Below are 27,433 nucleotides of genomic sequence, written 5' to 3'. Positions count from 1 at the left end.
TTACCCAACCACTATCTGCGTCCATAGCTCTGATTAACAGCTGAGTGCGGTGTATGGCTCTGAGACATAAGAGGTGCTTCTAACACACACACACACACACGCATAGCCTCCTCATCCTATTGGTCATTCTGATGAAATACTGAATTATTTGTGACGTGATCAATAGCCTATCATCTACAACATAATAAATACAAGTACTGGTCTCCTTAACCACCATTTTATTTATGAATTCCATTCCGAGTCGTTTGGGTGTCTGACTTCTGGGGTTAAATCTGCCCAATTCACTTTACATAGCCAAATAGCGATAGAATCAATTACCGATAAGCTTGATGTGATCAGTTCAACGGAAGCTCGTTGGGAAATTTAGGTTGGAGCTCTACTGACACCTACAGGTCACATCTGACTTCATGTTGGGTTTCGGTACGATTTACAAGACATTCGATTCAGACCAGGTAATATTTAACACACAATTGTTCCCCGATTCGTTTACCAGATACGTGCAATAATCTAACTATAAAATGTTTATTGAACCAAAGTCAAATTTAGCCCGAGTTGTGAAATTAAGATGAAAAACATAGTGCTAAATGTGTCCTTGTAGTCGGCCTATTACACTGATTCCTTGTAGACATAAATGTTGTAACTAATAATTACGAAATTAGACATTTTGACGCGTACATTAACGCTGCACGCTGCTTACCTTTACGTAACATGGCGTAAGAGAAATAATTGGCGGACCGCACTTCCGGGTTAGCCCATTCAGAGAGGTGTTGGCTCGGCGACACAATCAAGAATACAAAGAAAAGGGGACCATGGCTGAAATATCGCTATATCTCACTAATGTCAATGTATCTTTGGCCCAGAACATGGATTTAGAGAAGGTAGGCTCGCCTGGTTACTTGTTATGAGAAGATTAAGATCACGTTTAGTACAATCGTCCTGCATGTTAAAGCTATAATCAGTGCATCTTTGTTAGCTTGTGTGTCACCATGCCCTTTGTTTTAAACTAAGTTGACTTCTTGGTGTTGGGTCGCCATTAAATTCAGTTTTACAAACATATTCCCATTCATCCCATATGACAAAACCAGCGTTTATTGTTCGCTAGACATTCTGTAGTTCATTGCATGTACCAGGCTAGCTAATCTGAATGGCTGAGTGCTGGACTGGAGCAAGCCCTAATGACAGCTTGAAGCTCTTTGATAATGATTAGTAGGAGCCTGTTTGTCTGACCCAGAGCCCAAACACAGGTAAGGACTTTGAGAGTGTGGAGCTGGGGGACCTGGAGAGGAGAGATGGAGAGCAGAAGGAGAAGGCGCCTCGCAGGATAATTCACTTCTCCAGTGGAGAGACCATGGAGGAGTACAGTACTGACGACGAAGAGGGGGAAGAGAAGGAGCCGGAGAAGAAAGATCTGTTGAAACCTGTAGATGCTGTAAGGATGTGTGACTGAGTTTGTATGTGTGTGTGTGAGAGGGATTGAGTGTGTGTGTGTGTGTGTGTGTGTGTGTGTGTGACAGAGAGAGATTGAGTAGGTGTGTGCATGTATGTATGTGTGTAAACACTGTTCGATGCTACAACAGTTTGTTTGTTGTGTTCAGTCTCAGATGACCTGGGGCCCATACTTCTGGTTCCACATGTGGAGGGCTGCCACCTCCACCATTTCAGGTAAACAACATCTCAGGTAAACAGCCTAATATCCTATACCCAAGCTCAGGTTCAACACTAAAATATTTCTAGACAGTAACTCCCTCTCAGGAAACAACAAGATAAGCTAAAACGCCAGGCTCACGTTTTATCTTGCTGTTTCTTCAGGGTCTTATGTTTGAATTAGATACAGTTCTATAGTCATGAATGAACCCCTCTGTGAGATTTCTTGTTAAAAGGGCTATAGGAATCAAATGTGATGTGATGTGATGTGATTTGATGCAGCTTGTGACTACGTAGGAGAGAGAATGGCTTCCCTTTTTGGGATCACGTCAGCAAAATATCAGTACGCCATCGATGAGTACTACAGGATGAAGAAAGAGGTTTGTGTATGGAAGTGTGTATGGATCGTTGTAATGCCAGTGCAACAGAGAATAGCTTCCCCGTGTTGACTCAAGGATTTTCAAATGACGATAGTTCTGTCATTACTTTATCCTTAAAGCAATGCATTTTCAGGCAGAGAACTTTCCAAAGCAGATCCATACCATCCAAAGAGTAATGTTTACGAGTAATGTTTAAATGCATAAGTAAATGCTTAAACCAATGTCTAAGGCTGAAAAAAATGATTGTAAATAAAGAGAGTATAGACGTGAACATATCAGTAATTTCCTCGTCCTCCCCACAGAAAGAGGAGGACGAGGCAGACAGTCGTTTGTCTGAGGAAGCCGAGCGATACTTTGACGAGCTGGGGTGTCACGACAACCAGGATGAACCAATAACAGGCCAGTCTGAGGTCACCGTCCCCTCTTCCAGCATCTCTTACGAGGTTGAGAATGATCCGGAAGCCACACCAAGCGTCATCCGAGTACCAGCTATTGTCACGACAACCTAACCAATCCCTTAAGCTGTTTGTTAATTCAGTTATTTGATTACCTGGTTTGTTTTGAGTTGTCAAGGAGGATCACTAATGTGTGTCTTTCAGAGCACTTGATCTTGGTTGGAGGGACACAACAGTTGAAGAAAAGCAATGTATTTCAGTTACGTTGTGGGGGCAGTTTCATAGATTTATGCTACTTTACTGGAAGCTAAAGAGTCCATTCTCAGTGGCCTTACTGCTCTTAACTCCTACAGGGTTTGAATATTCTCACCCTGACACCTCCGACTGAGTCAAAAGCCTTGTAGCCTAAACATTAATGCACTTGAACACAGATAGCACTTGCTGCCCTGTTGAACTGCTTTATTGAACACTAATATGCCACTTTGTCACGTCATTTTAATGTATGTTTAAAATCATGTGGAGCACTGAACATCATTAGAATTTGTCTTTGTGGAAGCAGACACCATGTAGCCTTACCTGTTTATACAGAAACACCTGGACAGGGCTTGGCTGAGGCTTCCAGCCATCTGTTCTCAACACAAGTGGAAGTATGTTAAATAAGTAAGCACGTTTTTTTTTACTTATGTTTCATTTAATTTCAGTATTGCCAGTGGTATGTTTGAGTCAAGAGTGTGCAAACCTTCAGAAATGAAAGGGAATTTAAATAACCCCTCGTTCCCCCCCCCCCCCCTCCCCAAAGGAATCTCCAGAGAAGTAAATTCTCATAGGAATACACAAACTCACATTAATGTTGAAAACCCTTTTTGATATTCATGTATTTATTTTCCTCGTACTGACTGAGCACTTTTTCATTAACTTATTTCAGAGTTTTAGTATGTGATAACATCCTAATGAACTGTTTACAAATAAACAGTTATTATTCAACTGCTTCTGCTGTTTTGTCCAGACTCTAGTGGATGTTTCTGAGATGCCTGTGGGGGCTAAACAGTCCTAGCGACGTGACTGGTGGTGTTTGTCATCAACAAGGCACTCAGTGTCTTGCCCACCCTGAGCTGTGTAAGGTCACTGATTCTGCCGGACAGTCCTACAATGCTGCTTTCTGAGGTCACGCCAGGGTCTCGGGGCCAGGGGAGGTTAGACAGAGCCGACCTCATGACCTCACTATTCCGGGCCAGCTAATTCAGTGTTGGCATGGTCGGATCATGGATAACAAGCAGAACACATGGATTTTGCACAGGATCTCATCTTAGTATTGTAAAGACTTAAGAAACTACGTTCACTAATGTGATTTTAATGCATGTTTTCTGCCAACACAGTAAGATGTATTCCCTGTGAACTGTCATGTAGGAGCTGTCACTATCTGGTTCCATTAGTATCAGTTTATTTTGAATGGTCTCTGTGGTGAAAGTGTTTTGGACGGACTGATTATTTGTATTCATCTTTGTATAGTGCTGGTGTGTAGGCTCCAGCCAGGCCAGACAAGGACAGCCTTGTACAGCACACAATAACCCATTCAACACACCAGCCAGACCAGCCTAGTGACAGACACCCGCAATTCGTCCTGTCAAAGAATAAATACCTCATACACAGGACAGACAGGCACAGAATCCACATCATGCAGTGTGGAAATCTGTTTTCAAGTTAGAGATGGCAGAGAAATGTAATTTGATTTTGGAACTATGAACCCCAAGTCAAATCTGTATTTGACCTGTCTATTTTTTCAGGACTTCGCGTCAACAAAAGTCTCATTTGTCTGGCTGCTCTCCAACTCACAGCCACTTGATAGTGCCCCTATTATACCACCAGGGGGTGGTATTGTACTATGACATAGGTTAAAATGCAAGGTTACTAAGGGGACGGATAAACGGTAAACAAACATGCTCTCCTATCTTGACTTGATTTGTCAGAGAATGGTTAGAGAAGAACCACACCTTCGACAGCAGGTGTGTGTGTCACTTGTGTGACATAAAGTCTTCTTGGCAAACTATGAGACACACAGCAGTCAGCAGGGAAGCAGTGATTAAGAGGGAAACTCCAGAAGGAAGGATGCACAATGCCTGTCCTTGTGACTGAATGAGCGAGTGACAATATAGTTGGCTATTTTCTGTTAAAGTGTGACCAGCACATGCATGCATGTAATTCCCTCATGGCAAAACTTTGCAAATTTCTCATGTACTTCAAAGTGAGAAGCAGAAAGTATGCTACACAGATCATGTGTGGCTTCCACCAGAAGGAGATGAGAAACAGAAGCTTCTCTGCTTCAGCTATGGCTTTCTACTCAGCAAGAGAGCGAAAGGTAAAGAGAAATAGGGGGGAAAAGAGAGAGTGAGTGAGAGACAGATAGCAAGAGAAAGAAAAGTAGTGAAGTGAAGGGAAAGACAGGGAGAGAGAAAGATACAGAGGTGAAGAGAATGAGGGAGAGGGAAAGGTACAGAGGTGAAGAGTAAGAGAGGGAGAGGGAAAGGTAGTGAGGTGAAGAGAAAGAGAGACAGAGGGAAAGGTAGCAAGGGGGATTTCCACTGTTGTCTCCTTCCTTGCCCCCAGGCTTGCTTCCTCATGTTGAAAACAGTGACCTCCTCTCCTCTGAACAGGAAAACACAGCCAGTGGTGTCAAACTGGAATGTCAAAATTGTTTTGGAGAACGGGTGAAAAGTTTGACGTTCCTTCAAGAAGCAGCTTGCTTCAAGCTGTCACTAATTCATTGCAGGCTTATGATTTGCACAGCAGTCCTCTGTGTACTATATTGAGTATTGCAGATGTTATGTTGTCCTAAATTTGACAGTAATTCATGCTACACATTTTCAAAACCTGTGAAAGCCCCAGGCGGTGTGATCTTACGTTTTGTGAATTCTCTCCTGTGTGTGTGTGCCTGGTCAGACTAGGTTTAGCATCTCTTCATGGTGGCCATACCACAGTCCCATTGTCTGTACAGAGTGCAATACAAGTACACACACGCATACACATGCAAACAAGCACACAGACATACGCATGCCCTGCAACCTGGAAAGTCCCTGGTAGAACTACACAGCCTACTATTCACAGACGCACAGCTAGAAGGCTGCCACAAAAAGACACCAGAGCAGTTATAGACTTTACCACCACCACTCATGAAAGCAAACCCAAAAGTACTTTCAAACGATTATGAGCTTGCGGATTGATTGTTTTTTTGTTTTGTTTTTACTTGAGAAAATGCATGTGAAAGGATGCATTAGGGGGGGAAAGCATCCACTACTATCTGATGTTTGTGGGATGACAGATAAGAGGATAGGAATGCATCAATCAGCAGGTTGGATCGTCCTGACCAAAGTACAGATTGTATCTTGACACCTGAGACACGAAGGTTTCCTTTTTAGGGCCAGATATATCAGCTCCTGCTGGCAGGAGACACTGTACCTGCGACTCCTGTCTCACCTGCCATTTGCTGTTTATCTGGATTCAATGTAAATGTTATAAACAATGTATTCATTTAGCATTTCACGTTATTCCAAAACATCAATATTGAGGGGGATTTGAACCTGCAACCTCCTAAACTGCAGTGCAATGCTGTAACCACGGAGACAAAAACACCTCAATGCCGTCAATTCTCCCAGATCAGAGAGCAAGCTTTTGTGAAGCTGGGTGCAGGAGGGCTATTTGTACGTGAATTCAATCATTTGCAAAATACTGTCTGTTTAAACCTTTAATTGAGACTTCACCAGGGACGTAGGTTTCATTATACATGGGTGGGACACTTGCAATGGCAATCTGTCCACCCCCCACCCACTTTTAATTAAGAAAATCACATTTAACAGCTGTATCCTCAGTTATGTTAAAAAAAGGGTCCCGCCCACGTTCTAAAGCAAGCCGAGGCCCATGAACTTCACCATAGTAGCATGTTATGTAAGTTTCTACTCTGGATTATCAGTAAACGGGTACATCGTCCTTTGCCTTTGTAAAGCAGGGCGAGGAAGCCAGACCCTTTGTGCAGAGTTGTTTGTCTTACTGCTTGTTGTAGTAAAACAGAAAGGAGACATCCCTGTGCTGTTCTTGGGCAGGGTGGCTGATTGACTCATGCTCAGACACACGCTACGAACTTCGCCCAGGCCCAGACTCCCTGTCTATGATTAGGGTGGAGCTGTTGTATCCTGACAACAATGGCAAACAGAACAGAGTGTCCCCAACCAGCCCTGTCTGTGGACACGCACACTCAGACTTCTGGTGGCAGCACAGAATCTGCCACTTCACTGGCCAGGACCAGTGTGTACCAGTCTGTCTGTACTTTTCACAGTCACCGCCCCCCACCCCACACACACACACACTCAAAACATTCATACATTTATAACCACAAACAACAAAGTATTCATCTTTTTTTTTTTTTTTTTATCTCTTTGGTCCTTCAGATTTCGAGAAAAGACCAGAACGTTCAGTCCTTCTGGAGATGTGATCAAGTGAAGGGGAATTTTCTGTGTTGATAAGACAAGAAGCCATTTCAGTGCACTCCGGCATGCATGATTTCACAGCAATCCCAACATCTTGTCCACAGTATGAAAGAAATAGAGGAAACTCCCTCCTTTTCTTGTGCTTTGGGAAACACAGGGGAAGACGAACAACATGTATTTACAGTGCAGGTTGGAGGCTGTATTTAACCCTATATTTATACTGGATATACATTTTTATATTGCGGTTTTTCGTTCCAATTTAGCGTTTTTGAGCTACTGTTTGTAGCCACTGCCAAGTCCTGTGGTAGAATTCCTTGCATTTCTCCCTTCCCAGAGTCGGTCAGGTTAATCCAGGACTATTAGCACATCAGACAACCACTGTGCTTGTTCTGTCTCTGTCACCTTCACTCCTCAGAGTCTGGCTGTCTGGACTAAAATAGATTGTGGAATTGAATGGCAGGATGAGTGGATGGAGAAGGGATAAAGAGTGGTAACCAGCAACTCCCTTTGTTCAGACTTCTGGACTCACTATAGAAACATGCAGCGGTAGCACAGAGGAATTCCCCCAGTAAGTTCAAACGATCACAGATGTTGGTGTGTCTGGTCGACTTTTACTATGCTCAGCTGGGCCCAGACCAGACCCCCCCCCCCCACCACCACCCCCAAACACACACACATATTCCTCTCTCTCTCTCTCTCTCTCTCTCTCTCTCTCTCTCTCTCTCTCTCTCTCTCTCTCTCTCTCTCTCTCTCTCTCTCTCTCTCTCTCTCTCTCTCTCTCTCTCTCTCTCTCTCTCTCTCTCTCTCTCTCTCTCTCTCTCTCTCTCTCTCTCTCTCTCTCTCTCTCTCTGCTGGTCTGGAATAGTGATTCAGTGGAACTAGTGAGCTACTGTAACCGTCAGACAGCCAAGCCTGCTGCTGCACACCCTAGGGCGGATGGAGGGCCTGCTAAGAACATTATCTGGCAGCTGGGATTGAGGCGGAGGGAAAGTTTGGGGGATTTCAGAACAGAGATCTTGCGGTGCTCACATCAGGAAGTAAAAGTATCGTTAGAGGTCAAGGGTCATCTGGAGCCTTGTGTGAAATCTATCTAATACAATCGTTCCTTTCATTTACTGCAAAATCAGTGACAATGTGATTCTTCTCTGAAAAGCTCTCAGAATAGACTGCAGATGGTTGCACATCCTCTGCTGCAGAACAGTGTGATGGACTGGATGTTTTCTTACTTGACTGTGTCATTATATATCCAGGCTAGCCAACCGCAACTCAATTTACTGTGTTGGAAAACGCTGCGTCTTTCATGTTAAGATGCAACACGTGTTGTGAGGAAAACCAGTACATACTCTTACCATTCCGGTTTTACAGATATTGTCAAACGCTCTGAAGCCATGCCAAACATTTTTCCCTGTTGCCAGGGTTGTTTTCTTGAGAAACAGCCTTCCTGATCGTGCAGGATGTAAGAGCAATGTGGGAAACTCCCACAGTCCTAGGAAAACTCAGAGAATAAGGGATAATGTATAGAACAAAACTACACTGCTGCTGTTCCCCCTGTCGAGGCTTATTTTCCGATAATGACCGGTGACATGATACCGCTTATTACACGGTTACTTGCGGAAAAAATTACTTAACACAGTGTATATTTCTAATCTTAACCGTGGGGGGAGCGATTGAGTTCGGAGAGTCGGCCTTCAAAGATGGTTGTTGACACAGAGGGGTGCAGATCATTCATTATGCTGTAAGAATTGGTAGAGCATTTTCAGCTATCTGCATTGGCTTTACATTCATTCAGCTGGGACATTATTCAAATACTAGCCACAGTTTCTTCAAACAAAACAACATTCAGAACATGATGCAGTCACCATGAGCCACATAACTGCATTGTCTTTTTTTGTGGGAGTGAAACGGATTTCTCCCTTCCAAATTCCCCTGTCTCTCCCAACCATGAGCTTACACTGCAAACAGTCTAGGCTGACTACCTATTCCGGAGTAGTTATTTCACCATACCCAAATGTCCTCAGCTACCATAGGGAATGTTTTACAAAAGTGGCTACTTAATGAATAAATAAGTGTGTTGGAGGGGATTTTGGTGCATTCTGTGAGGTGACTCATGTTTTCCGATATTGCTCTGACCTTCCCACTTCTGTGCTAAATATCGAAGTGAACCAAAACGTGCCCACCAACTATGTTTCCTATCCGTGGCTACTGTTCAAAGGCACAAGTCTAAATTTAGACACAATAGTGGTAAGCCAGTCATGATGACTTGACAAACCTAGACTGTGAATGGACAAATCTGTGGAAGGGTCTAGATGTTCATATGTGCCTGCACTGTCCATGAACATTCACAGACTTCAGCTTGTAATGTACTTGTTTGTCCATTGTGACATAAATACATCTTTGCTAGATTCATGTAGTAGACCCAGGCTCTATAAATAGGTGTGGGGACCTCTGCCCTGACCTAGTGGCACTTGATTGTTTGCTCCATGAAATATTCGTGACTTCTCCCTTCTTTGCAATGACAGGGAACATGTGTAACTAGGGCACCTATCTGCAGATCAAGAGGTCTCAGTTTCAAATCCTCCTCTGGATGTTGCTTTGGAGGTTAGCGACTGCTACAAAAATATATTATTTATTTATTGACGGGTCTCTGGACAGTGTTCTTACTAGGACACTGCTTTTTCTGCACTTCCCCCTGCCTGCCTGTCTGGTTCAAAAGGGTTTATCTGTCTACATGGAGCCCACGCAGAGATACTGTGTGGCAGGAGTATGAAATAGCCTGGGGGTGAGAGGTCGGGTTGCTGTTTGATGTACACAGAATGACCTAAGAGTGGATGATCTGCTTTCTGGTTCAGCCGACCAAATGTATGATCATAAAGGATAAGAGTCCATGTGAAGAGACAGGATGTGAACTTGATATCGTACCAGATAAATGATGATTTAGGCAGAGAGAGATGATTAAGAGACAAGAAAGCTCACTTGTGGAACCTGATAAACACTATAGCTGGAAAAGCATTTTTTGAAAACATACTCTGTCTCGGCTGGTTTGGTGAGAAGTTCTCAGGCTTGAAAAGGAGGAAAAGAAGAAGAGGTTTTGTGTTTCCTGATAGCCTGTGAACAGAAACGATGTTTACTTCCTCAATGCGGTTTCTTGGTGTTGAGAGTTATTGCTGTTCTCTGAAGCAATGTTGTGTTTGTTGTAGAAATCCCCAGGTTGATGTGGATTGCTTGTGATAGCTTGTTGTAATAGTAGTCTAATTGTTCATTATAACTAATCTATTCAATTTTGGAGCTGCCGTAATCAATGTTGTAATCAATGTTAGTGCTGCTGTAATCAATATTTTTGTTGCACTGTAATTGAGACAATATTGTTGCATTGCAATATCATTTTTTATTCTCTGCGTCTGGAATTTGAGATGTGGTTATTTTGCAATGTTTCCAGTGAATACAGACTATTACTTGACTCTGACCACTGAATCTCACGCTGTACTTTCTGTATGCACCATTTGCAGGCCAACGTCGCTCTGAATAAAAGCTTATGTTGTATAAATAAAAGGTAAGTAGCTGTAGAGCTCATTCACCACAGTTGCATGTGAAGAGCAGGCTATTTGCATATTTGTCTTTGTTTTTTCACAACAGTTATTACAGTCTCCATGGCCATCCATGTGGGTATATGTGCAGAAGAATTTCTTCCTTGTAAGCCTTTTGTCTACCTTTTGGCTATTCATCCTAGAGCATGGTGTTTACTGTAACGTTTGACGGTGACATGTTGACACTGTGCGGACTTTTGTTACAATGACACCTGTCAGTTAACACTCAGCATGCATCCTCCTTCATCGTCATTCACATGACGACAAAATGGAGGACTTTTGTGTGACACGCAAGCACAGCTAAGCTCTGGAAAAACTTAATTTGTATCCAAATGTTAGATTTTGATTTTATAGAAAAGAACAGATTGGGTAAACAGATATTTTGGAACGTGGAAAAGAGGTCAATGAGAAATTTTGATGAGAAAGTTTTTCTTCTAGACATCTCATATAACTCATACCCTTTCAAACAGGAAAGACACCAGATACCTGCAGTAATAAAATAATAACTAAATAGAAACCTAGTTAATATTCATCCTCTACTACAAGGAAACAATTCAATGCAAGAAACTCCCAAGAGAGTTTGAAAAGCATTGTAACCAAACAGATTGACCCAAATGGCACTAACCCAGGTCAGACAAAACCCAAGTTTGGGCTTTTCCAGATATCACATATCCCTTTGTCTACAGCGCTTTGTATTTACCTCACAACAGATGGGGATTCTAACCACTTATCTGCACAAACAAGGACAAGGGAAGGTCCAGAGTTTTATAATGCTAAGAGCCCAGAGTTTTATAATGCTGAGAGCCAAAAGGAAACACTGTGTGATCTTTTTGCAGTTTCCCTGTGTGTGTGTGGGTGTGTATATACTGTATGTATTATATGTGATTCAAGTCTATTTTAAGTCATCTCTACCTTCTTGAATGTTAGTTATTCCTGGGGAAACACAGTGGATATCTGTGCATTCTTATATAGAGCACAGAACACACTTAGTAGTAGTTGTCAGGCTATAAAAAAACATATAGCACATTTATTTATGGTGTTGTGAAGCACCATTGGTTGGTTCCTGCGTGCATGAGTGTGTTTGTTTGTGTGTGTGTGTGTGTGTACGTGGGCACCACTAACAGCAGGTGTGAGCTAAGGTTTTGCAGCACCTGACCACAAAGAGGGTACGTGGAAGCATGTCAGAGCTTTTAGACGCCCACAGTCCTGTCTGGGAGACCAAGCACAAGCAAGGAGGGAGTTTCTGTCAGGTCATGTAACCATGGTGTATATATTTTTAGACAGATTGTGCAGGATTGAGTGAAGCCTAATTGTTATATTCTCTCATTTGTGTGTGAAACAGAAAGAAGTACATTAGTAAACTAGCTTGTATTGACTCCAATACTGTTCGTTCCTTTAATCTAATCTCTCTACTGTATCCAGGTCTTTTAAGAAATTTGAGGTTAGTATTTCTTAAAAATCTTGTGGTTATTTATAGCATAAATTAGATAAGATTCCAACTAATCATAATCTGATAAACAGTCATATTTCCTGCTGTTGCACTTAAGAACACCTCACTATCAAACGTGCAAACATGGACATCTTAGTCCTAAGCAACATCAGACAGGTGTATTTTCCTCTGTGATTAAAATTAAAATGAATACACTTCGTTTTCAGAAAATAATACAGAAAATGTAACAAATATTTTTTCAAAAAACATAAAACACAAATAGTAAAACCATTTATAACCTAATTGGTAACCCCTATGTAAAACTTTCCAAGAAAGGTCCAGCCAACTGAGATGCTCTCAGTTAAATGTTAAGTGAATGTCGCTTAACCTACAAACCTCCGATGTGCTTGGAAAATATTAACCATTAGATTGCTGTGATGTGTCAAAAATACACACGCTCACTGTTTGTGGAGATCCCCCTGCTCCCCAAGACAGGGTCGGGCCCACGCCTGACAACCAAGGGAACGGGGGTGGGGGTCTTTCCTCTCTACAAGACAGGCCTGCTGTCTAGAGGGCGGTGGTAGACGTGTTAGAATGGAGGTAGGGGAACAGACCTGAACTAACTGTCTGTTCATTCATTGTGAAATACACGGGGGAGGGGGCTCAGACAGGTGCTTTTCTGTTGGATAGATAGGTACAGTCGGTGGATGGATGGAGACAGAGAGCGAGAGAGAGAGAGAGAGAGAGAGAGAGAGAGAGAGAGAGAGAGAGAGAGAGAGAGAGAGAGAGAGAGAGAGAGAGAGAGAGAGAGAGAGAGTTAGACACAGACAGACAGACAGACAGACAGACAGACAGACCGATATACAGATATATACATTGCTCGCTTCGGTATAATCCTAAGGTTTTTCAATTGTTTGTGTATTTCCAAGTATGGGACAACATTGAACATTTTTTGAAAATGTGTATGTGGTTTAGAGGCCAGAATGTGTCACAGTAAAGGTCTAGTGTTTTAAAAGATCATTCCAACCAGCCATAACATGCCATAGTGTTGACTAAACTGGCAACAACAATTTTGTGTGTGTGCCTACAAGCACGTGAATGCATGTGTAACCTGCGTGTGTGACAATGTGTGTCTGAGTGTATGCGTGTGTGTATATGCATGTGTGTGTGATGTAAGCTAGGATACTCTACATTTTTTGTTAATTGTTTCACATTTAGCCATGACTTCATACTCCCCATTGACAATGATCCAATACAGTCACCAGTTGGCTCTGGAAATGATAGACACTGGAAAAACCCTGTGCATACAGTATCACTGTTATCACAAAAGTAGCATACTGTTTATTCAACAAACAGATGGAAATTCTCTGATTCTCACATTGTGAAATGTTTCTTTCACTAAAACTCCCCCATTTCACCTTCATTCCTATCCAAAGAGAGAGATAGACCAAAATGAGTTGAGGAGGGGATTATTCTCTAGTCAGGTCGCTGAGCGGTTAGGGAATTCGTCAAGTAATCCGAAGGGTACTGGTTTGATTCCCGGCAGTGCTAAATGACGTTGTGTCCGTGGGCAAGGCACTACATCCTACTTGCCTTGGGGGAATCTCCATGTACTTACTGTAGGTCACTCTGGATAAGGGCGTATGCTAAAGAACTAAATGTAAATACAGTGCATTTTGGAGGAGAATACCAGATCTATCTATTGTAGTCTACATATAATCTCACAAACTTGAAACCACTTGGGTTTCAATTGTGGAAGGGTCAAAGAAGTGCTTCATTTAGTAAGCTTGGAGTAAATACTTATGATAGGATATGGAGTTGACAAAGGTACGCAAGACACACGAGGAGAGAAAAAGAGGTAGAGAGAGAGGGTGGGAGAAAACAATGCATTAGGCATAACATTTCAGGAAACAAATTCTGAAACTATGGAAAACTGTTGTCAACAGAGTATGCTTTCAAGGCCATAAACCAAGGAGGTCTCACATCTGTAGCAGTCAGAGGAAAAGACTGTGCAGTGGTAGTAACACAGAAGAAAGTACCAGTAAGTATTTACAAACTCATCACGAAAAAATACTTTTTTAACAATGATGTCAGTTGAAACTTTTTGGCCTTTCTAGGACAAGCCGTTAGATGCCTCTACTGTCACTCACCTGTTCAGAATTCCATAGAACATCGGAAGTGTGATGTCAGGAATGACAGGTCGGCCAGGAAGATCATGCTCCAGATGAGGGCAGAGTCATGTGACTCAAAGAAACCGGACATTCGTTGTCTCTTATCAAGCTTGTGCACTGTGAAACAGTGAAGATCCTAAATTACTTCATTACCCTCTCTTCTCCCTACTTCTTATCCTCTCTCCCCCTCCCCACTACGCCTCAGCGGACAGTAAATCTCAGGTGCAGTGGGCCCGTTACGAGGCAGACCTCTAACTGGCAGTACAAGTACGGTTACGAAATCCCGGTGGACATGCTGTGTAAGAGGCATCTTTCTACTGCTCTCTCAGACGGCTATCACCTGTTTGTCGACTGTCCTGTCCATTGATTTCAAGCCCTCTGAGCTGGAGGTGGGGGTTGTCACAACAGAGAACCCCAAGTTCAGGTAAATCGTTCACGTCATCATATCTATTAAGACCATCTCAAAGAAAGTGTGGCCATATCGACGATTTGAAGGCCAACACCAATATAAAATTGTCAAACTGTAGATTTGATGAACATTGGATTCATTTTGGATTAATGGAACTATAAAGAGAGATGTATTGTTCAGGTCCCAATGACTCACAGTCGAGTGAGAAGTTGTTAAGCTGCAAGGTTGGGTTTCGCAAGGAATACATCGACACACATTCGCCCCCAACAGACTCTGTACCAGTCTATTTATAATTCCTGGTGGCTTGTTATTGTTTTGTTAATGAAACCTGCTGTTCTGCATGCAGGATTCTGAGTGAGTCTGAGCTGGACTCTCACCTGGTGTCCCTAGCTGAGAGAGACTAATGCTAAGAACTTTCTCCTTCCTGTCTGAGAGACAATCAGTGAAGAGAGACTGACACAGAGACATACCTCCTTCTTGTCTTGGAGCCAATCGGTGAAGAGAACGGGACAAGTAAGCCCCAGAGATGGAATTATGTTACTTTTTGTTTACTGTATATTTACCCTGTTCCATTCAATAAATACATTTTTGGAGAAAAATCTGTTCTGCAAGATTGTTCATCCTGATGCACAGACATTATACAAATGATCACTAAGATGGGTGTTGCTCAGTGCTAGGGCTTTTGACTGCAAATATAAGGTTCAAGTTTCCCTTTCTGTATGTTACTTTGGTTAAAAATGTAGGACTTTTATTATTTATTATTACTTAGCATGACATCAGTACTTGTACACCACCATGTACTGCAAGGTATTGTATTATTAGTTCTTATTCATTCAGATGTCTGTTCCCAGGTGTGCAAGTGAGACATTTACACATCTACCATTGACGTGTGTCTTAAATAAGCTTCGCTTCAGTTGGACTGATTAAGAAGCTGGGAATTTTTTTTGTGGGACTTGATCTGTGCAAAACTCAGCTGTGACTTCCTGTTGCGGTTCAGTGTTCTAGATCACATGATATGGGTACTACCATTAACACGACTACAGTAGTTGTGACCTACTTAACCTTCTCTACTCAAAATTCGAAAACCATTTCCTGTTCCTACAGTATCAGAAATAGATATGTTTATCTCTAAACTATCCAAGTACAACCATTAGAGTCTCCTTTAAAACCTTGTATTCAACCTTAATACCTTATATAGATATACTTCTGGACAATTCTGAAGAAAGCTAGTTGTTTTTTTATTTTGGGCCAAAGAAAACATAGAGGTCATATTCAGATCAAGACAAAATGTTGATTAACACCCACTGGAAACAAGAAAGTTGACGTTTACACCTTTTTTAAGGTGGAAACAGGCTATCTTCTACAGGCTGTTTGGGGGGATTTCCTCTCTTTAGCGTTAATGAAGATAAACGACAGAAGTAGTATATATTTGTTTTAGTATTCATGTGTATTTGAATAAGAGCGAAGTATTGTTCCTTTTAACTGTGACCACTAGCAGTATTCCCTTGTTGCTAACTAGTTATATCCTGTCAGCTGAGCTAGCTCCTGGCTGGACATTGCTTCCTTGGCAACGTAACGCGGAGGTTGATGACGATCTGAAAAGTTTCAGATTTCCTCTTTTCAAAAATGGTGTTCCTGAGTACAGTGACCTGGCACTAACTTCCTCTTCACTCCACGCAATCAGTCACATATTCTCAGGAACATCTTAGTGAAATATGACATTGACTCTTGCATGTCCTGGAGAGTTTGATAACATGACTCAGTGAACCAGTGACCTCACCCTTACCAGGAAATCCCAGAATGTACAAAGGGTTTTGAGTGGGACTTTCTGAAGCCTGTACGTTACTACCGTGATGGTTTTCCTTTACAGTAAAGTAGTGTGAAGCAGTGAGTCTTAAGAGACAGTACTGTGTCAACTGTATCAAAAAGTCCAAGAATCACTTTCTCTCACAAAATGAAAGCAACTAGTCAGAATCCATTGATATTCAAAAACAAATTCAGAATTATTTTCAAAATATGTTTTATTCACGAATAATATAATTCAATATATATAAAAATATCTCTCTGGTCTGTCTATTTACAGTATGTTACAGAATATCCTCTATTATATACAGTACATGAACACTGTAGCGTTCTCTTCTGAGGTCAGACGCCTGGTGCCTTGGAACATCTTTGAGGCGACTGGTCCATCCAGACCAATCGGAATGGCCTCTTCAGTTTGGGGGGCATGGCCGGCTCTGAGCTGGGCACCCCTGCCTTCTTAGACCGGCCGTTCCTGACCGTATGCCAGACTAGCCAGCAGCAGCGACACACCACCACATTGGTGCAGACGACATCTTTACTTCTCCCCGAACTTGATGTCATCATACATCTGCAGAGAACGAAAGACCAAAGACAAAAAACGTAACGTTAGAAATAATAATGTAAGTAACATTGTGTCATAATCCATGTTATCTGGAACATTAACAGTGCAAAATGGACAGAGCGCAAGTGTGTCCAGAGGCAGTGGAGGACAGATTGACCACATGATGTGTGTGAAGGTGATGAGGCTGAGCTCACCTCATCATCTGACATGAACTCCTCCTCGCTCTCCTCTGATTCGCTTTCGGGAAGTTCCAGGAGGTCCTGAGCTGTCTTCTCGTACAGTTGGTGGCGGATCTCCATGTTTTGTCGGCCGTATGTCAGATGGTATGGTGCAAAGCCCCCGTATGTCAGACTGTTGACGTCCGCCCCAAGGGCCAGAAGCCGGTGGACGAGGGAGGGATTCTGGAGGTCCACGGCCAAGTGGAGGGCTGTGCGACCGCTACACTGCTCCTACAGGAAAAGGAACACAGTCAAGTTAGATCCACTTGTCTTTTTTCAACTTTTCTCATGTCTCCTACCTGACACCTACCTGTGCGTTGATGTCTGAGCCCAACTGAATGAGATTCTCCACCAATGACAGGTAGCCGTTGATGGCCGACAGGTGGAGACAATTGTGTCCTGTAACAGGAGAAGATTGCAGGTCAGAACACCAAAGAATATCAAGATGAGTGAGATACATGGAAGCTAGTTCTAAAAGCTAATAAGCTTGGCGTGGGAGGGTTTAAAAATGGTGGAGCAGGCTCACCACTATAGTTGGGCACGGTGAGGATGGAGCTGAGGTGATGGTGGCAGTTCTGGGTGAGGACGCTGAAGCAGGCAAGGGAACCCTTCTTGCAGGCAACGTGAAGGGCTGTGTTCCCGCTATTGTCTGCTAGCCTGGGATCACAGCCGGCCTTCAGCAGCCTCTCCACCAGGTGAGGCTGCTCAGTCACCACAGCCAGGTGGAGCGCAGTCTGAAGGGAGAAGAAGATGAAGGCCTTTAATGACACATCCTTATCTGATGCATTGTTCATGGCATTAGATGGGGATTAAAAGCTGTTTGTAATGTACTTTTTAGTTTAAAGCAAGTTTTATTGATTATAATTAAAGTAATAAAGAAGGCTTGGAAGTGTTTACAATTTCACACAAGTTAATTTTGTTTAACACATGGTCATTCTCGTGGGTTTACCTGTCTCTGGTTGTTCTGTACATTCAGGAATGATTCGTTTTGAGACAGCTTGATCATCTGGAACGCATATTCTGTGGCTTCATGAATAATGGCGAGGTGGAGGAACCTGTTAAAAAGTGGGTGGAAAGCTTTGATTAAAAAAGTGTGCTTTAAAATACGCGGAGGAAGTGGCTGAAAAAAAGAACAAAGCTGAGCACTAATGCGTTGCGCAAGAATGGATTTTTTTTTCTTCTCTGGGTTATTTCCACTAGTTGTGGCTCGACACATAATGCTTTATCAGTTCCTGGCAGAGCGCCAGGGACTTTCCTGAATGCGCACTGTTGAATGTAGCGCCGCCCATGTTAGATTCTGTGCCAAAGTAAGGTACACTCGACCGAGTAGAGTTTTTTCCTTGTTTGTTTACTTGCAAACTTCTATTAGGGAATGTATAGCCGAGGCTAATTCTTCCATCTTCACTTGGTTATATTATTATGACATCTAATAGAAGTGCATTTTAATGCATATGCAAGGCGGTCTTAAAACAAGAATCCTTCAATGATTTAAAAAAACATAGTTATTTATTACTAAAAGCATTAGCCTACTTGAAGCTGCAACATAAAAAATGTACTTACGTGTCTCCGTCATCGGTCACTACTTTTTTCCAGGGTTCAGAACCGCACTCCTTTGGCATGGTTTCTATAGCGACCACTCTTAAGTCCTCCAACTCTTTCGCAAGGTTATTATATTCCTCCTCTTTTAACGATTCCAACCCGCTATCAAAGCGATCTTCATGGCAAGGTAACACTTTACCATGTTTAAGATCCATTTCATCAAAGTAATCCATTTGGCTGTGACTCGACTCTCTATAGACATCCATAGCAAATATGGCTGACACTGAAGTAGACTGTTCTGTGGCTAACTTTGAATTGAGTATGAGTGGATCGAGGGAGGTGCATTTTATTTAAAGCTTGGGGAGGAGGCTGCTTAGGCTGCTTAGGGGATTTCCACGTTGAGTTATCTAGGGAAACTCATAGACTGGGGTTTTTAATGGAGAAAACTCCCCCTAAATAGATCCGTAGAGTAAGAATGAAAACCTGTAGTTTCCTATTAGCCAACATTAATGAATGAGATGTGAACAAAAACGAATAGCCTAGAATTAGTTACAGCTGCTTTTAGACGACTGAGTTGAATATCCTGTCATGGGTAGAGCTAACCCAGGTATACTTTACTTGAAGTTATGCCACATTTACTGAAGTTAGGTAGCTGAATTAGAACAAAGATTGTAAAAACAAAATGTCACATTTCTAGTTCTAAATGTGACGCGCTGAGAAAATGTGTGCAGATGAACAGATGTATATCTGCAACCAGGGTAAATAAATGGAAGTTGCAACGAGTTCTTCTGGATATGCTCATTTGCATGGTGTGCACATTTCATTGCATCTTATCTGAGCCCAAGCGAAAAATGTAAGCCTACGTTAAGTACACATATGCATTGTCGGTTGTGCATTAAAAATCATTAAGTACAATTTCAATTGTGTGAAGTACAGTATTAACAAAGAAATGAGAATGGCCTCAACCTGGTTGAAGCCAATGTTGCATTTATCTCTGTGTTATAATTGTTTACTTAACTAGTTTTGCTCCTTTTACTTTATTTTTTCCTCTTTTCTGAAAGGAGGAAACCTTAAAGTTTGCTTCATGGAAACTTGCAAAAGAAACATATTGTGACACTATGTCTCATTGAGATGCATTTGGAATAACCCTACAAATGTAGTAACACAAATGTCAAACGTCCACATAATTATGATTTCCCAAAACTTGGGAGACAGCCTCAGGTAACCTTTGGGAAATTGTAAAATGTTTATCCACGCCACCCCATTTGAAGGATGAGAATCTTTGTGGATGTTGAGCAGGGGAAGTCCTTTGTATTGTAGAGGCTTTAAGTGTTAAGAGTATCTACGCAGGCGCCCTGCTCTTGACATACAAACTAAAAAGCCCAGGGTTTCCTCTGTTTGCCCACTGATACGCCCATATCTATCAACATAGCAACTGTTTCCAAGACGATCAATCACACCTCTTATAGGCTGATACTCAAAGATGGCTTTAGGTGTATAGACGCACACACACACACCCTCCCTGAGGAGCAGTCTCAGCAGGGTGCGAGTGTGCGTCATACTCTGCTGAATGTCATGAAGAGAACATTCAGCATGCGTCCCTGTGCGTCTCCTGTCCGTGGTGGATTCCTTACATTCTTCTCTCTGTGATAGTAAGGACAGAAACTGTACACATTGTGTACTTTATCATGTACCAACTTTTTGGGGATTGTGCTTGTTGTGTCTGTGTATGGTCAGACTTTTTACACAGCACATTAAATGGAACTTCCAGTTCTGTGTTCTGATTGTTGCCCACTTGTCTTTTGTTTACATGCGGTTGTCATGCACACTGGCTACTAAACATTGCCCCCTACATGACTAATGGTACCTGGCTACCTGGTAAAAATAAATGTGGCCTTATCCAGAAGCCTTTCCTGACTGACCTGTTCTCTATGTATAGCAAGCTACAGACTTACACATATAGTATTTATAGAGCCCGTACACAGATGGGTATAGTTCAGTTGTAGAGCATTTGACTGTAAATCAAGGGCACACCTAGAAATCTCCCCTCTGCATGTCTCTTTTCATTTTCAATTATCATTACTGACCCTGACTGTCAGTTTATGGCATTATTGTCACATTATGTATGTCTCTCATTGACTGTAATTTCCTGGTTCTTGTATGGTCAGTTTCGGACAGTGGTTTGGCCCAATCAGCGTCCTCAGAGGAACTACTGGCAAATACAAGTTAGACAGTGATAGATTGTTCATCCAATCACCTGCCATTTTTTTTTTTGGGTGCTTGCCCTTTTTCCAGTTTTAAAGGATGACATTCCAGAGAATTACAAGCCATTTGGCAAGTCAGGTTAATATAAACCCCCATTTCACAGTTATTTCCACATCTTTTAGATATGTTAGTGTGTGGTTGAAGTGATGTGAAAAAGGGTTTTTCATTGAGAAAGGTTGTCACATGGTCCTGACATCGCCTTGAAGGAGGTGAGTCAAAAGTTGCCACTGTAACAAAGGGACTTTACCCTTACAATAGTATTCAAAATGTGCCCCTGGAATATGTAATGTGAAGTGTCTTTGCATTCTCTTTCTCATCCTGAATAACAGATGAATGACTGGTTTCCGTCTGAGGTTAGGAGGTGTTAACGACGTTTATTGATTGATTGACAAAAAAAAAAATGGTTTTGCATATGTTTGCCAAGGCCACTCCCTTGACATTTGTGAAGCGTTCTGGAAATGCATTTGATTGTCATAGTTCAATTTGCAGTTTCCTTTCACTGAACACAGAGCATTGCAGATGTGTGAAGTATAATCTGTGTACGAACGAGCGTGAGCAAAGATAGTAAAATGTATGGTGAACAAAAGGAATGAGAAGAAAAAAAAAGTATATTTTGTTCATTGGTAACACAGCTATGTCGGGGACCATGTTTCACCTTTTGAAAGATAAAATGAGAAAACCCCTGGGCAAATGGACTTCAGAAGCAAATTAATTGAAACCATGAACTAAGATCAGCCCTCTGAGAGTATGCCTCCCCTGTTGCTTGCAGGGTTTCAGACTGAATGTGTGAGTTCAGGTTTTCGGGGAAGTGTGGGTGTGTTTCGGAGTAGGGGTTATACCCATCTATTCGGAAAGTATTCCCATGGTGATGGGGGCATGTGCTGTTACCCCATCAAACAAACTGACCAGCCGCCCGAAGCCCTGGTGCCACTAGGACTGAACTAGGACTGGACTGGGGTTAAAAGGTCACTTCCATGTCAATACTGGTTAGACAGTCCCATATTACTGTGTATGTGTGGTGTGTGTGTGTGTTTGTGTGTGTGTGTATTTGTGTGTGTGGGTGTGTCATAGACCGTTGGCCCTATATAGTGTGTGCTCGTGCATGCGATGCATTATTTTTGTTAGAGTTATGATTGCTAAAAGTTCACAACTCCTACAGTTGTGAAGTCGTGTTTTTTTAATCCTTAAAATAAAAAAATAAAACAAACTCTGCCAGCGGGATTCTTTTGACTAATGGGACTTTTTTTCATTAACTTTTTAACTCATGGGTTTACATTATCATATTTTTTTGTCCCAAATGCTTTATAACTTCGTGTCAATAAAATAAAAAAAGAACTACCTACCTCATTTTTTGAAAATAATCTTACACTAAATAATCTTCTAATCAAACACCTATGCAATACTATCCTTATACCACTGCTAGATTTAGCGCTCCATGAGACCCTCTGCTGTTCGCTGATACACAATCAAAATCCTAAAAAGATGAATTAGGCCAATTATTTATGTAGACCAACACTGTATGAGTAGGATGTTCTAGATTTAAATAAGCACTCCCCTGAAAGAGCCCCACTGCGGTAAACATGAGGCTCTGTTCTGCAGTAGCCTACTGCGTGAACAACAGTGAGCAGTTGGAACCAACCTCAACCCAAATTCATCATCAACGTTTTATCATCAACGTCGAGTATTATGCTTGTGTGCTCCATTAATCCAATTTCATTTCCATGCATACTTTATATGCATTCTAATGAGTATATCCCGCTATGAATCATTTCTGACCTAAAGTTATTTTTGAAGGGTGGCCCAGTAAATAATTGGACAGATTTAAAGAGTTTAATACTAGAGTGACATACCTGCTCCCACCAGTCCCATAGGAACAATCAGACGGGGACTGCATTGCTCTCTTCTGGTTCAAAAAAGAATTACAGGAAAATTGATTGCCATCATTCTTTATTTTTTGCATGATCGAGCAACAGAAATAAAATAAGACGATACAAACGTATAATAAAGATCTTAAACATTTTGCATGATGTTTAACTGTTCTGATCTACTCTGTTCTGTTCTGAAAAAAATTAAAAAGAATACAATTCCCTGCGGCAAAGTGCCGGTACTTCAACCGTTGTCGATTGGTGGATGGAAGTGGCCATGTTTTCTGTTTTAGTTGTGTAGTTAGCTAACTACTAGCTAGCTAACCACGGTAAGCTGTCCTGTATGAGTTGAACATAAACTGCGCAGTTATTTAAAAAAACAAGTGGATTGTCCGTATCCGTAGTATCGTACTAGCTAGATCTTGCGCAGCATAATGCCAGTACATTCTAGAGAAAAGAAGGAAAGCAACCATGAGGAAATGGAGGTCGATTACCCTGAGCAAGACGCCAGCAGCACCGACGAAGATGACACAGTCAGTTCGTCTGTGTCTGAAGATGGAGATAGCTCCGGTAGGGAAGTTTTGTAAATTGCAACCTGTAAACTTGCCAACCTTATTGAACTCCTAATGCATTGCCGAACGCTTATGGTTATTGTTGTGTGTTCAGAGATGGATGACGAAGATTGCGAAAGGAGGCGAATGGAATGTCTGGACGAGATGACCACCCTGGAGAAACAGTTCACTGACTTGAAAGAGCAGTAAGATATAATTAAATAGCCAGCAAATGTGCATGATTGTCTTACACTGCTGATACACAGTATCTGTCTGTCTGGTATGTACATACGTTTTCAAAATATACCGTGTGTGTGTGTCACCCGCGTGGCGTGCATGTATAATTGTGTGTGGGCGTGTATATGTCCAGGCTGTACAAGGAAAGACTGAACCAGGTGGACTTAAAGCTACAGGAAGTCATTTCTGGTTGTGCTCAGGAGTATCTGGACCCTCTGGCCAACCTACAAGAAAACATGCAGATCAGGACTAAAGTAGCAGGTCAGTAGACTATATTCAAGAGACTTTAATGACGAATGAAATGAGGGTGAATAGATGCCTTACCTGGAGGAATGCCGTTTTCTCTCTAGGGATTTACCGTGAACTGTGTTTGGAGTCGGTGAAGAACAAGTACGACTGCGAGATCCAGGCTGCCTGCCAGCACTGGGAGGTGAGGGGTCAAACGTGTCAAAGTGCTGATGAATCACCATACAGGAGATGCTGTGCATTGTGAGCATGTGTTGAGAAGGCATTCGTTAAGGCTCATCGGTAGACATAGTGGTCTGTAGGGGGTGTGCAGATTCTCTGTGTAGTGCTTGGTCAGTAAAAGAGCCCATGTCGGACAATGCTGTTTTTATCAGGTGCGTTTATCCTCCCTGACAACCGTGTGCATCCCACTATCGTCATAGCAGCATCAACAGATCAGGAAGAATGATGCATAATAAATTAAAAGAACACGCAGTATACAATTATGCACCTGATGTCAAAGGTGCCAAAGAATGGCGATGACCCTCACAGAGCCTTCAGAGATTCCGCATGTCATTGACCGAGCACTGTGATTTCAGCACTCGTAGCGTGACATGTGGATCTGTTACCTGTGTTTCCAGAGTGAGAAGCTACTTCTGTTGGACACCGTTCAAAGTGAACTGGAGGAGAAGATCCGACGTCTGGAGGAAGATAGACACAGTATTGACATAACCTCAGGTACGGGATCGATCACGTTGACGCATGTACATAGTCACGCTACAAGTGGGGGATGAACACGTGGCAGAAGCACACAGTGTGTTACGGACGTCTGAGGTAGTGATGAGTGGGAGATTTCCGCTGCAGTTTTTTCAAGAAAAGCTTGTCGCTACCTACGCCCATTCTGATTGGTGCTTTTGTGTTACAGAATTGTGGAATGACGGTTTGCACTCCAAGAAGAATAAAAAGAAGGATCCTTTCTGTCCTGTCAAGAAGAACAAGCCTGTGGTCGTCTCAGATATCTTTTCATTTCCACACCTTGCGTTTCCTCTGAAGTTTAAGTTGCTATCCACCCCACTTAGAAACCGTCAGTGTTGATGGGAGTTTCAAGTGTGCGCAGTATGCCTTCCTTAATCTCTCTGTACGTCCATATATTGTTTACATGCTACAAGACCTGGATATACTTGAGGACTGGACCGCCATAAGAAAGGTATTTGTCAGAAAACCACAACAATGGTATTTTGTGTTTGGTTTAGTTGTTGTATTTGACCTCTGACCTTTGAGCTGGTAGGTGGTTGACCTTTGAGCTGGTAAGTGGTTGACCTTTGAGCTGGTAGGTGGTTGACCTTTGAGCTGGTAGGTGGTTGGACTTTGACTTCTGAACTGGTTGGTTGTGTGTGTCTCAGGCAATGGCATCACTGGGGCCCCACAGAGTCAAGGTGGATGGTAGGAGACCCTCTGATATACATACATACATTTTAGTTTCATCAGCTGCTCAAATAAGTAAATACTTTGAATAAGTCCTATCTGGGAGGTGCGTGATCTTTCTTAATTTAGGTCCTGACACTGTGCTCTCTGTCTCCCTTTCTCTCTGTCTCCCTCCCCATCTTTCTCTATCTCTGCTCCTTCCCTATTCCTCTCTCTTGCCCTCCCTCCCTCCCCGTCCCCCTCCCTCCCTCTCTGTATCCGTCCAGTGCCCACCAAGCCAGAGCGACCCCACCATGTGGCACGGTCTGAGGATGGGAGGCTGTTCTACGACAGCCAGTGGTTCAGCAGAGGACAGGTCATCTGCATTCACAGGAAGGACGGATACCCCACCAGGTGTGTGTGAGAGCAGTTTTAGATATCAGTTTTAGATAGCATTTTCAGCCATCTTTTTGCATCTGGGAGAATGTAGTTGTTGGTGCATGCTTGTGTGTTCAAATAGGTATTTCTGTCAGCAATTTGTCATTTTCCTCCACTGCTCCTCAGTGCCATCATCACCACGATCAACCAGGAAGAGGTGTGGTTCAAACGTCTGGATGGCACCAAGTCCAAGCTCTACATCTCCCAGCTGCAGAAAGGCAAATACACCGTGAAGCACTCCTAAAGTCCCCCAGGTCACCCTGCCCCCACACGGCCCTCTGGGGGGGCTCTCCGGGCTCTCTGACACCCAACGAGGCAGATCCCTTCCTCCCGCTCCCCCTAACTGTTAGGGAAACCTCCTATAGTCTCCTTTTTAAAATGTGTATCTGCTGTATGTTGATGTTCCTCGATGCCACCAAGTGTCATTTTGTGAACTGGAGATCCCATGCTGCTAAAAAGGGAGGGTGGCTGTGAACTGACCTGCGCCATGACCGCTGGGCGCTGTGTGCCTTTCTAACAAGATGGTGCCTAACTCCTGAATATAGTCCTGTAGACGTGGTGAAGCCTTCCTGGCATTAGGGGAGGGGCATCGCTGACAGGATGATAATCACTGAATAGGTTGATAAATGGAATCTACTCTATGGCTTAGTGTAAGCTATAGGCGAAACGGGTATGTAAAATTTAGGTCAACGAGTGCAATAGTAGAATTAAAGTCTCCTTATCAACTATTTTATTCTACAAAGGTAAGCCCTCTTCCATGTGGGTGACCTGAATATAGAGGAGTTTACTTCACTGTGAGCTTGATATACTTTTACTGTTGGCCTGCTGTTGTTGCCATGCATGTGTGTCATCTACCCTTCATCTTCTCACAATGACCCCCGTATAAACACTACGCTTACAAAAGCTCAATGTACTCATAGCTGGCTGTACACATAGTTCCCTTCCACCTTCTCTACCTCCCTCCCTCTTCCCCATACTCCCCTCCATTCCCTCCCCCTTCCTTTAAGTCCCTCCCTCTTCTCCTTCCTCCCTCTCCCCCTTTCTCTCTGACATAGGCCTAAGTGCTAGTCCAGGTGTCCAGAATAGACACTAGTTATCATGTGTTCTCATCAGTATAATGAGTTCAGTTTTGTACAGTGAGTTTGAGTGTTATCTTCTAATGTTGCGATCAGAGTGATGACTATGATTGGAAAGGTGACCGGTCCATGTTGTCCCAGTTGTGGGCACATGTGATTGTTTGATTGTGTGTGTGTGTACAAATGATAGGTTTGAAGAGACAGATTTATCTCTTCCTGTATAAAAAAAACTGCCAACAGTATTGTACTCAGAACTGATGTAAGATCATTATGTAATTGATATTTAGGTTTAGGCTGTGTAAAGATTTACTTTTGAAATACCATCAATATGTAACAAAAGTAGGTTTTTAATGTTTTAAGTAGAAAATAGACTCACTACCTTGCATCATCCAAAACCTAAATCCTATTTTCAGATTGTGCTAATGTTGAAGATGAATGCAGCTTGTATGACATTATTGTGCCAATGCATGTACAGCAAATAAATTATTTCATTTTGTACTGGAAGATTCACTTGTGAACGTACAAATGGGAATGAAGGACCTTGATGAGACTGCTTGTTATGGCTGTCCCTAACTCCTCCATCTCAAGAGGAGGGGGGCCCTCGATGACCCGCTCCTTCCTAGGAGGTTCCCTAGGAGGTTTTCATTGTCTGGAGGGTTTAGTTGCAGTTCTATGGGCATGTGCAAAGCCCAATGTGACAGCCTGTAAAAAGGTCTATCTTCTAGTGACTAACACAATGCAAGTCGTGAATAATCAGCCA

At 42.5% G+C, this 27,433-nt stretch overlaps 3 protein-coding genes across 5 annotated transcripts; 2 read left to right on the top strand and 1 right to left on the bottom strand.

Moving 5' to 3' along the window:
• Nucleotides 1-740: 740 nt before the first annotated feature.
• On the top strand, nucleotides 741-3,403 carry LOC146287223 (protein FAM177A1-like). 2 transcript variants are annotated; one of them, XM_084700193.1, is made up of 5 exons: nucleotides 741-878; nucleotides 1,232-1,429; nucleotides 1,596-1,662; nucleotides 1,927-2,024; nucleotides 2,327-3,403. In XM_084700193.1, the coding sequence occupies exons 1-5, from the start codon at nucleotides 810-812 to the stop codon at nucleotides 2,531-2,533; spliced, it is 639 nt and encodes a 212-aa protein (XP_084556319.1). In that variant the 5' UTR covers nucleotides 741-809; the 3' UTR covers nucleotides 2,534-3,403. The 2 variants fall into 2 exon arrangements, with proteins under 2 accessions (XP_084556319.1, XP_084556318.1); XM_084700192.1 differs by having other exon boundaries at nucleotides 1,211-1,429.
• A 13,090-nt stretch (nucleotides 3,404-16,493) lies between these two features.
• Nucleotides 16,494-18,945, bottom strand: LOC146287222 (NF-kappa-B inhibitor alpha-like). The gene is made up of 6 exons (XM_084699611.1): nucleotides 18,634-18,945; nucleotides 18,023-18,128; nucleotides 17,600-17,807; nucleotides 17,384-17,472; nucleotides 17,050-17,304; nucleotides 16,494-16,861 (listed from the first exon to the last, which is right to left on the bottom strand). Exons 1-6 carry the CDS (start codon nucleotides 18,876-18,878, stop codon nucleotides 16,829-16,831), a joined length of 936 nt encoding a protein of 311 aa, XP_084555737.1. The 5' UTR covers nucleotides 18,879-18,945; the 3' UTR covers nucleotides 16,494-16,828.
• Nucleotides 18,946-22,387: 3,442 nt separating this feature from the next.
• On the top strand, nucleotides 22,388-27,169 carry LOC146287221 (breast cancer metastasis-suppressor 1-like protein-A). Of its 2 annotated transcripts, XM_084699609.1 has the most exons (10): nucleotides 22,391-23,312; nucleotides 23,409-23,499; nucleotides 23,664-23,791; nucleotides 23,881-23,960; nucleotides 24,397-24,493; nucleotides 24,681-24,770; nucleotides 24,898-24,962; nucleotides 25,159-25,198; nucleotides 25,447-25,573; nucleotides 25,724-27,169. In XM_084699609.1, exons 1-10 carry the CDS (start codon nucleotides 23,177-23,179, stop codon nucleotides 25,839-25,841), a joined length of 972 nt encoding a protein of 323 aa, XP_084555735.1. In that variant the 5' UTR covers nucleotides 22,391-23,176; the 3' UTR covers nucleotides 25,842-27,169. The 2 variants fall into 2 exon arrangements, with proteins under 2 accessions (XP_084555736.1, XP_084555735.1); XM_084699610.1 differs by lacking the exon at nucleotides 25,159-25,198 and having other exon boundaries at nucleotides 22,388-23,312.
• Nucleotides 27,170-27,433: the final 264 nt, after the last annotated feature.

Source organism: Hypomesus nipponensis, chromosome 6, assembly GCF_054491055.1.
Source record: "Hypomesus nipponensis isolate SF chromosome 6, ASM5449105v1, whole genome shotgun sequence".
Classification (NCBI taxonomy): Eukaryota; Metazoa; Chordata; class Actinopteri; order Osmeriformes; family Osmeridae; genus Hypomesus; species Hypomesus nipponensis.
This window is presented reverse-complemented; position numbering and strand designations above follow the sequence as displayed.

Bases quoted from the DNA above. Each gene is read 5' to 3' on its own strand.
- LOC146287223 (XM_084700192.1), top strand. From the start codon at position 810: ATGGCTGAAATATCGCTATATCTCACTAATGTCAATGTATCTTTGGCC. The intron at 879-1,210 runs GTAGGCTCGCCT...AATGATTAGTAG, and splicing joins AGAACATGGATTTAGAGAAG to GAGCCTGTTTGTCTGACCCA. The intron at 1,430-1,595 runs GTAAGGATGTGT...TGTTGTGTTCAG, and splicing joins TGTTGAAACCTGTAGATGCT to TCTCAGATGACCTGGGGCCC.
- LOC146287222 (XM_084699611.1), bottom strand. From the start codon at position 18,878: ATGGATGTCTATAGAGAGTCGAGTCACAGCCAAATGGATTACTTTGAT. The intron at 18,129-18,633 runs GTAAGTACATTT...ACTTTTTAACAG, and splicing joins GTGACCGATGACGGAGACAC to GTTCCTCCACCTCGCCATTA. The intron at 17,473-17,599 runs GTGAGCCTGCTC...CTCCTGTTACAG, and splicing joins CACCGTGCCCAACTATAGTG to GACACAATTGTCTCCACCTG.
- LOC146287221 (XM_084699609.1), top strand. From the start codon at position 23,177: ATGCCAGTACATTCTAGAGAAAAGAAGGAAAGCAACCATGAGGAAATG. The intron at 25,199-25,446 runs GTAGGAGACCCT...GTATCCGTCCAG, and splicing joins CCACAGAGTCAAGGTGGATG to TGCCCACCAAGCCAGAGCGA. The intron at 25,574-25,723 runs GTGTGTGTGAGA...ACTGCTCCTCAG, and splicing joins AAGGACGGATACCCCACCAG to TGCCATCATCACCACGATCA.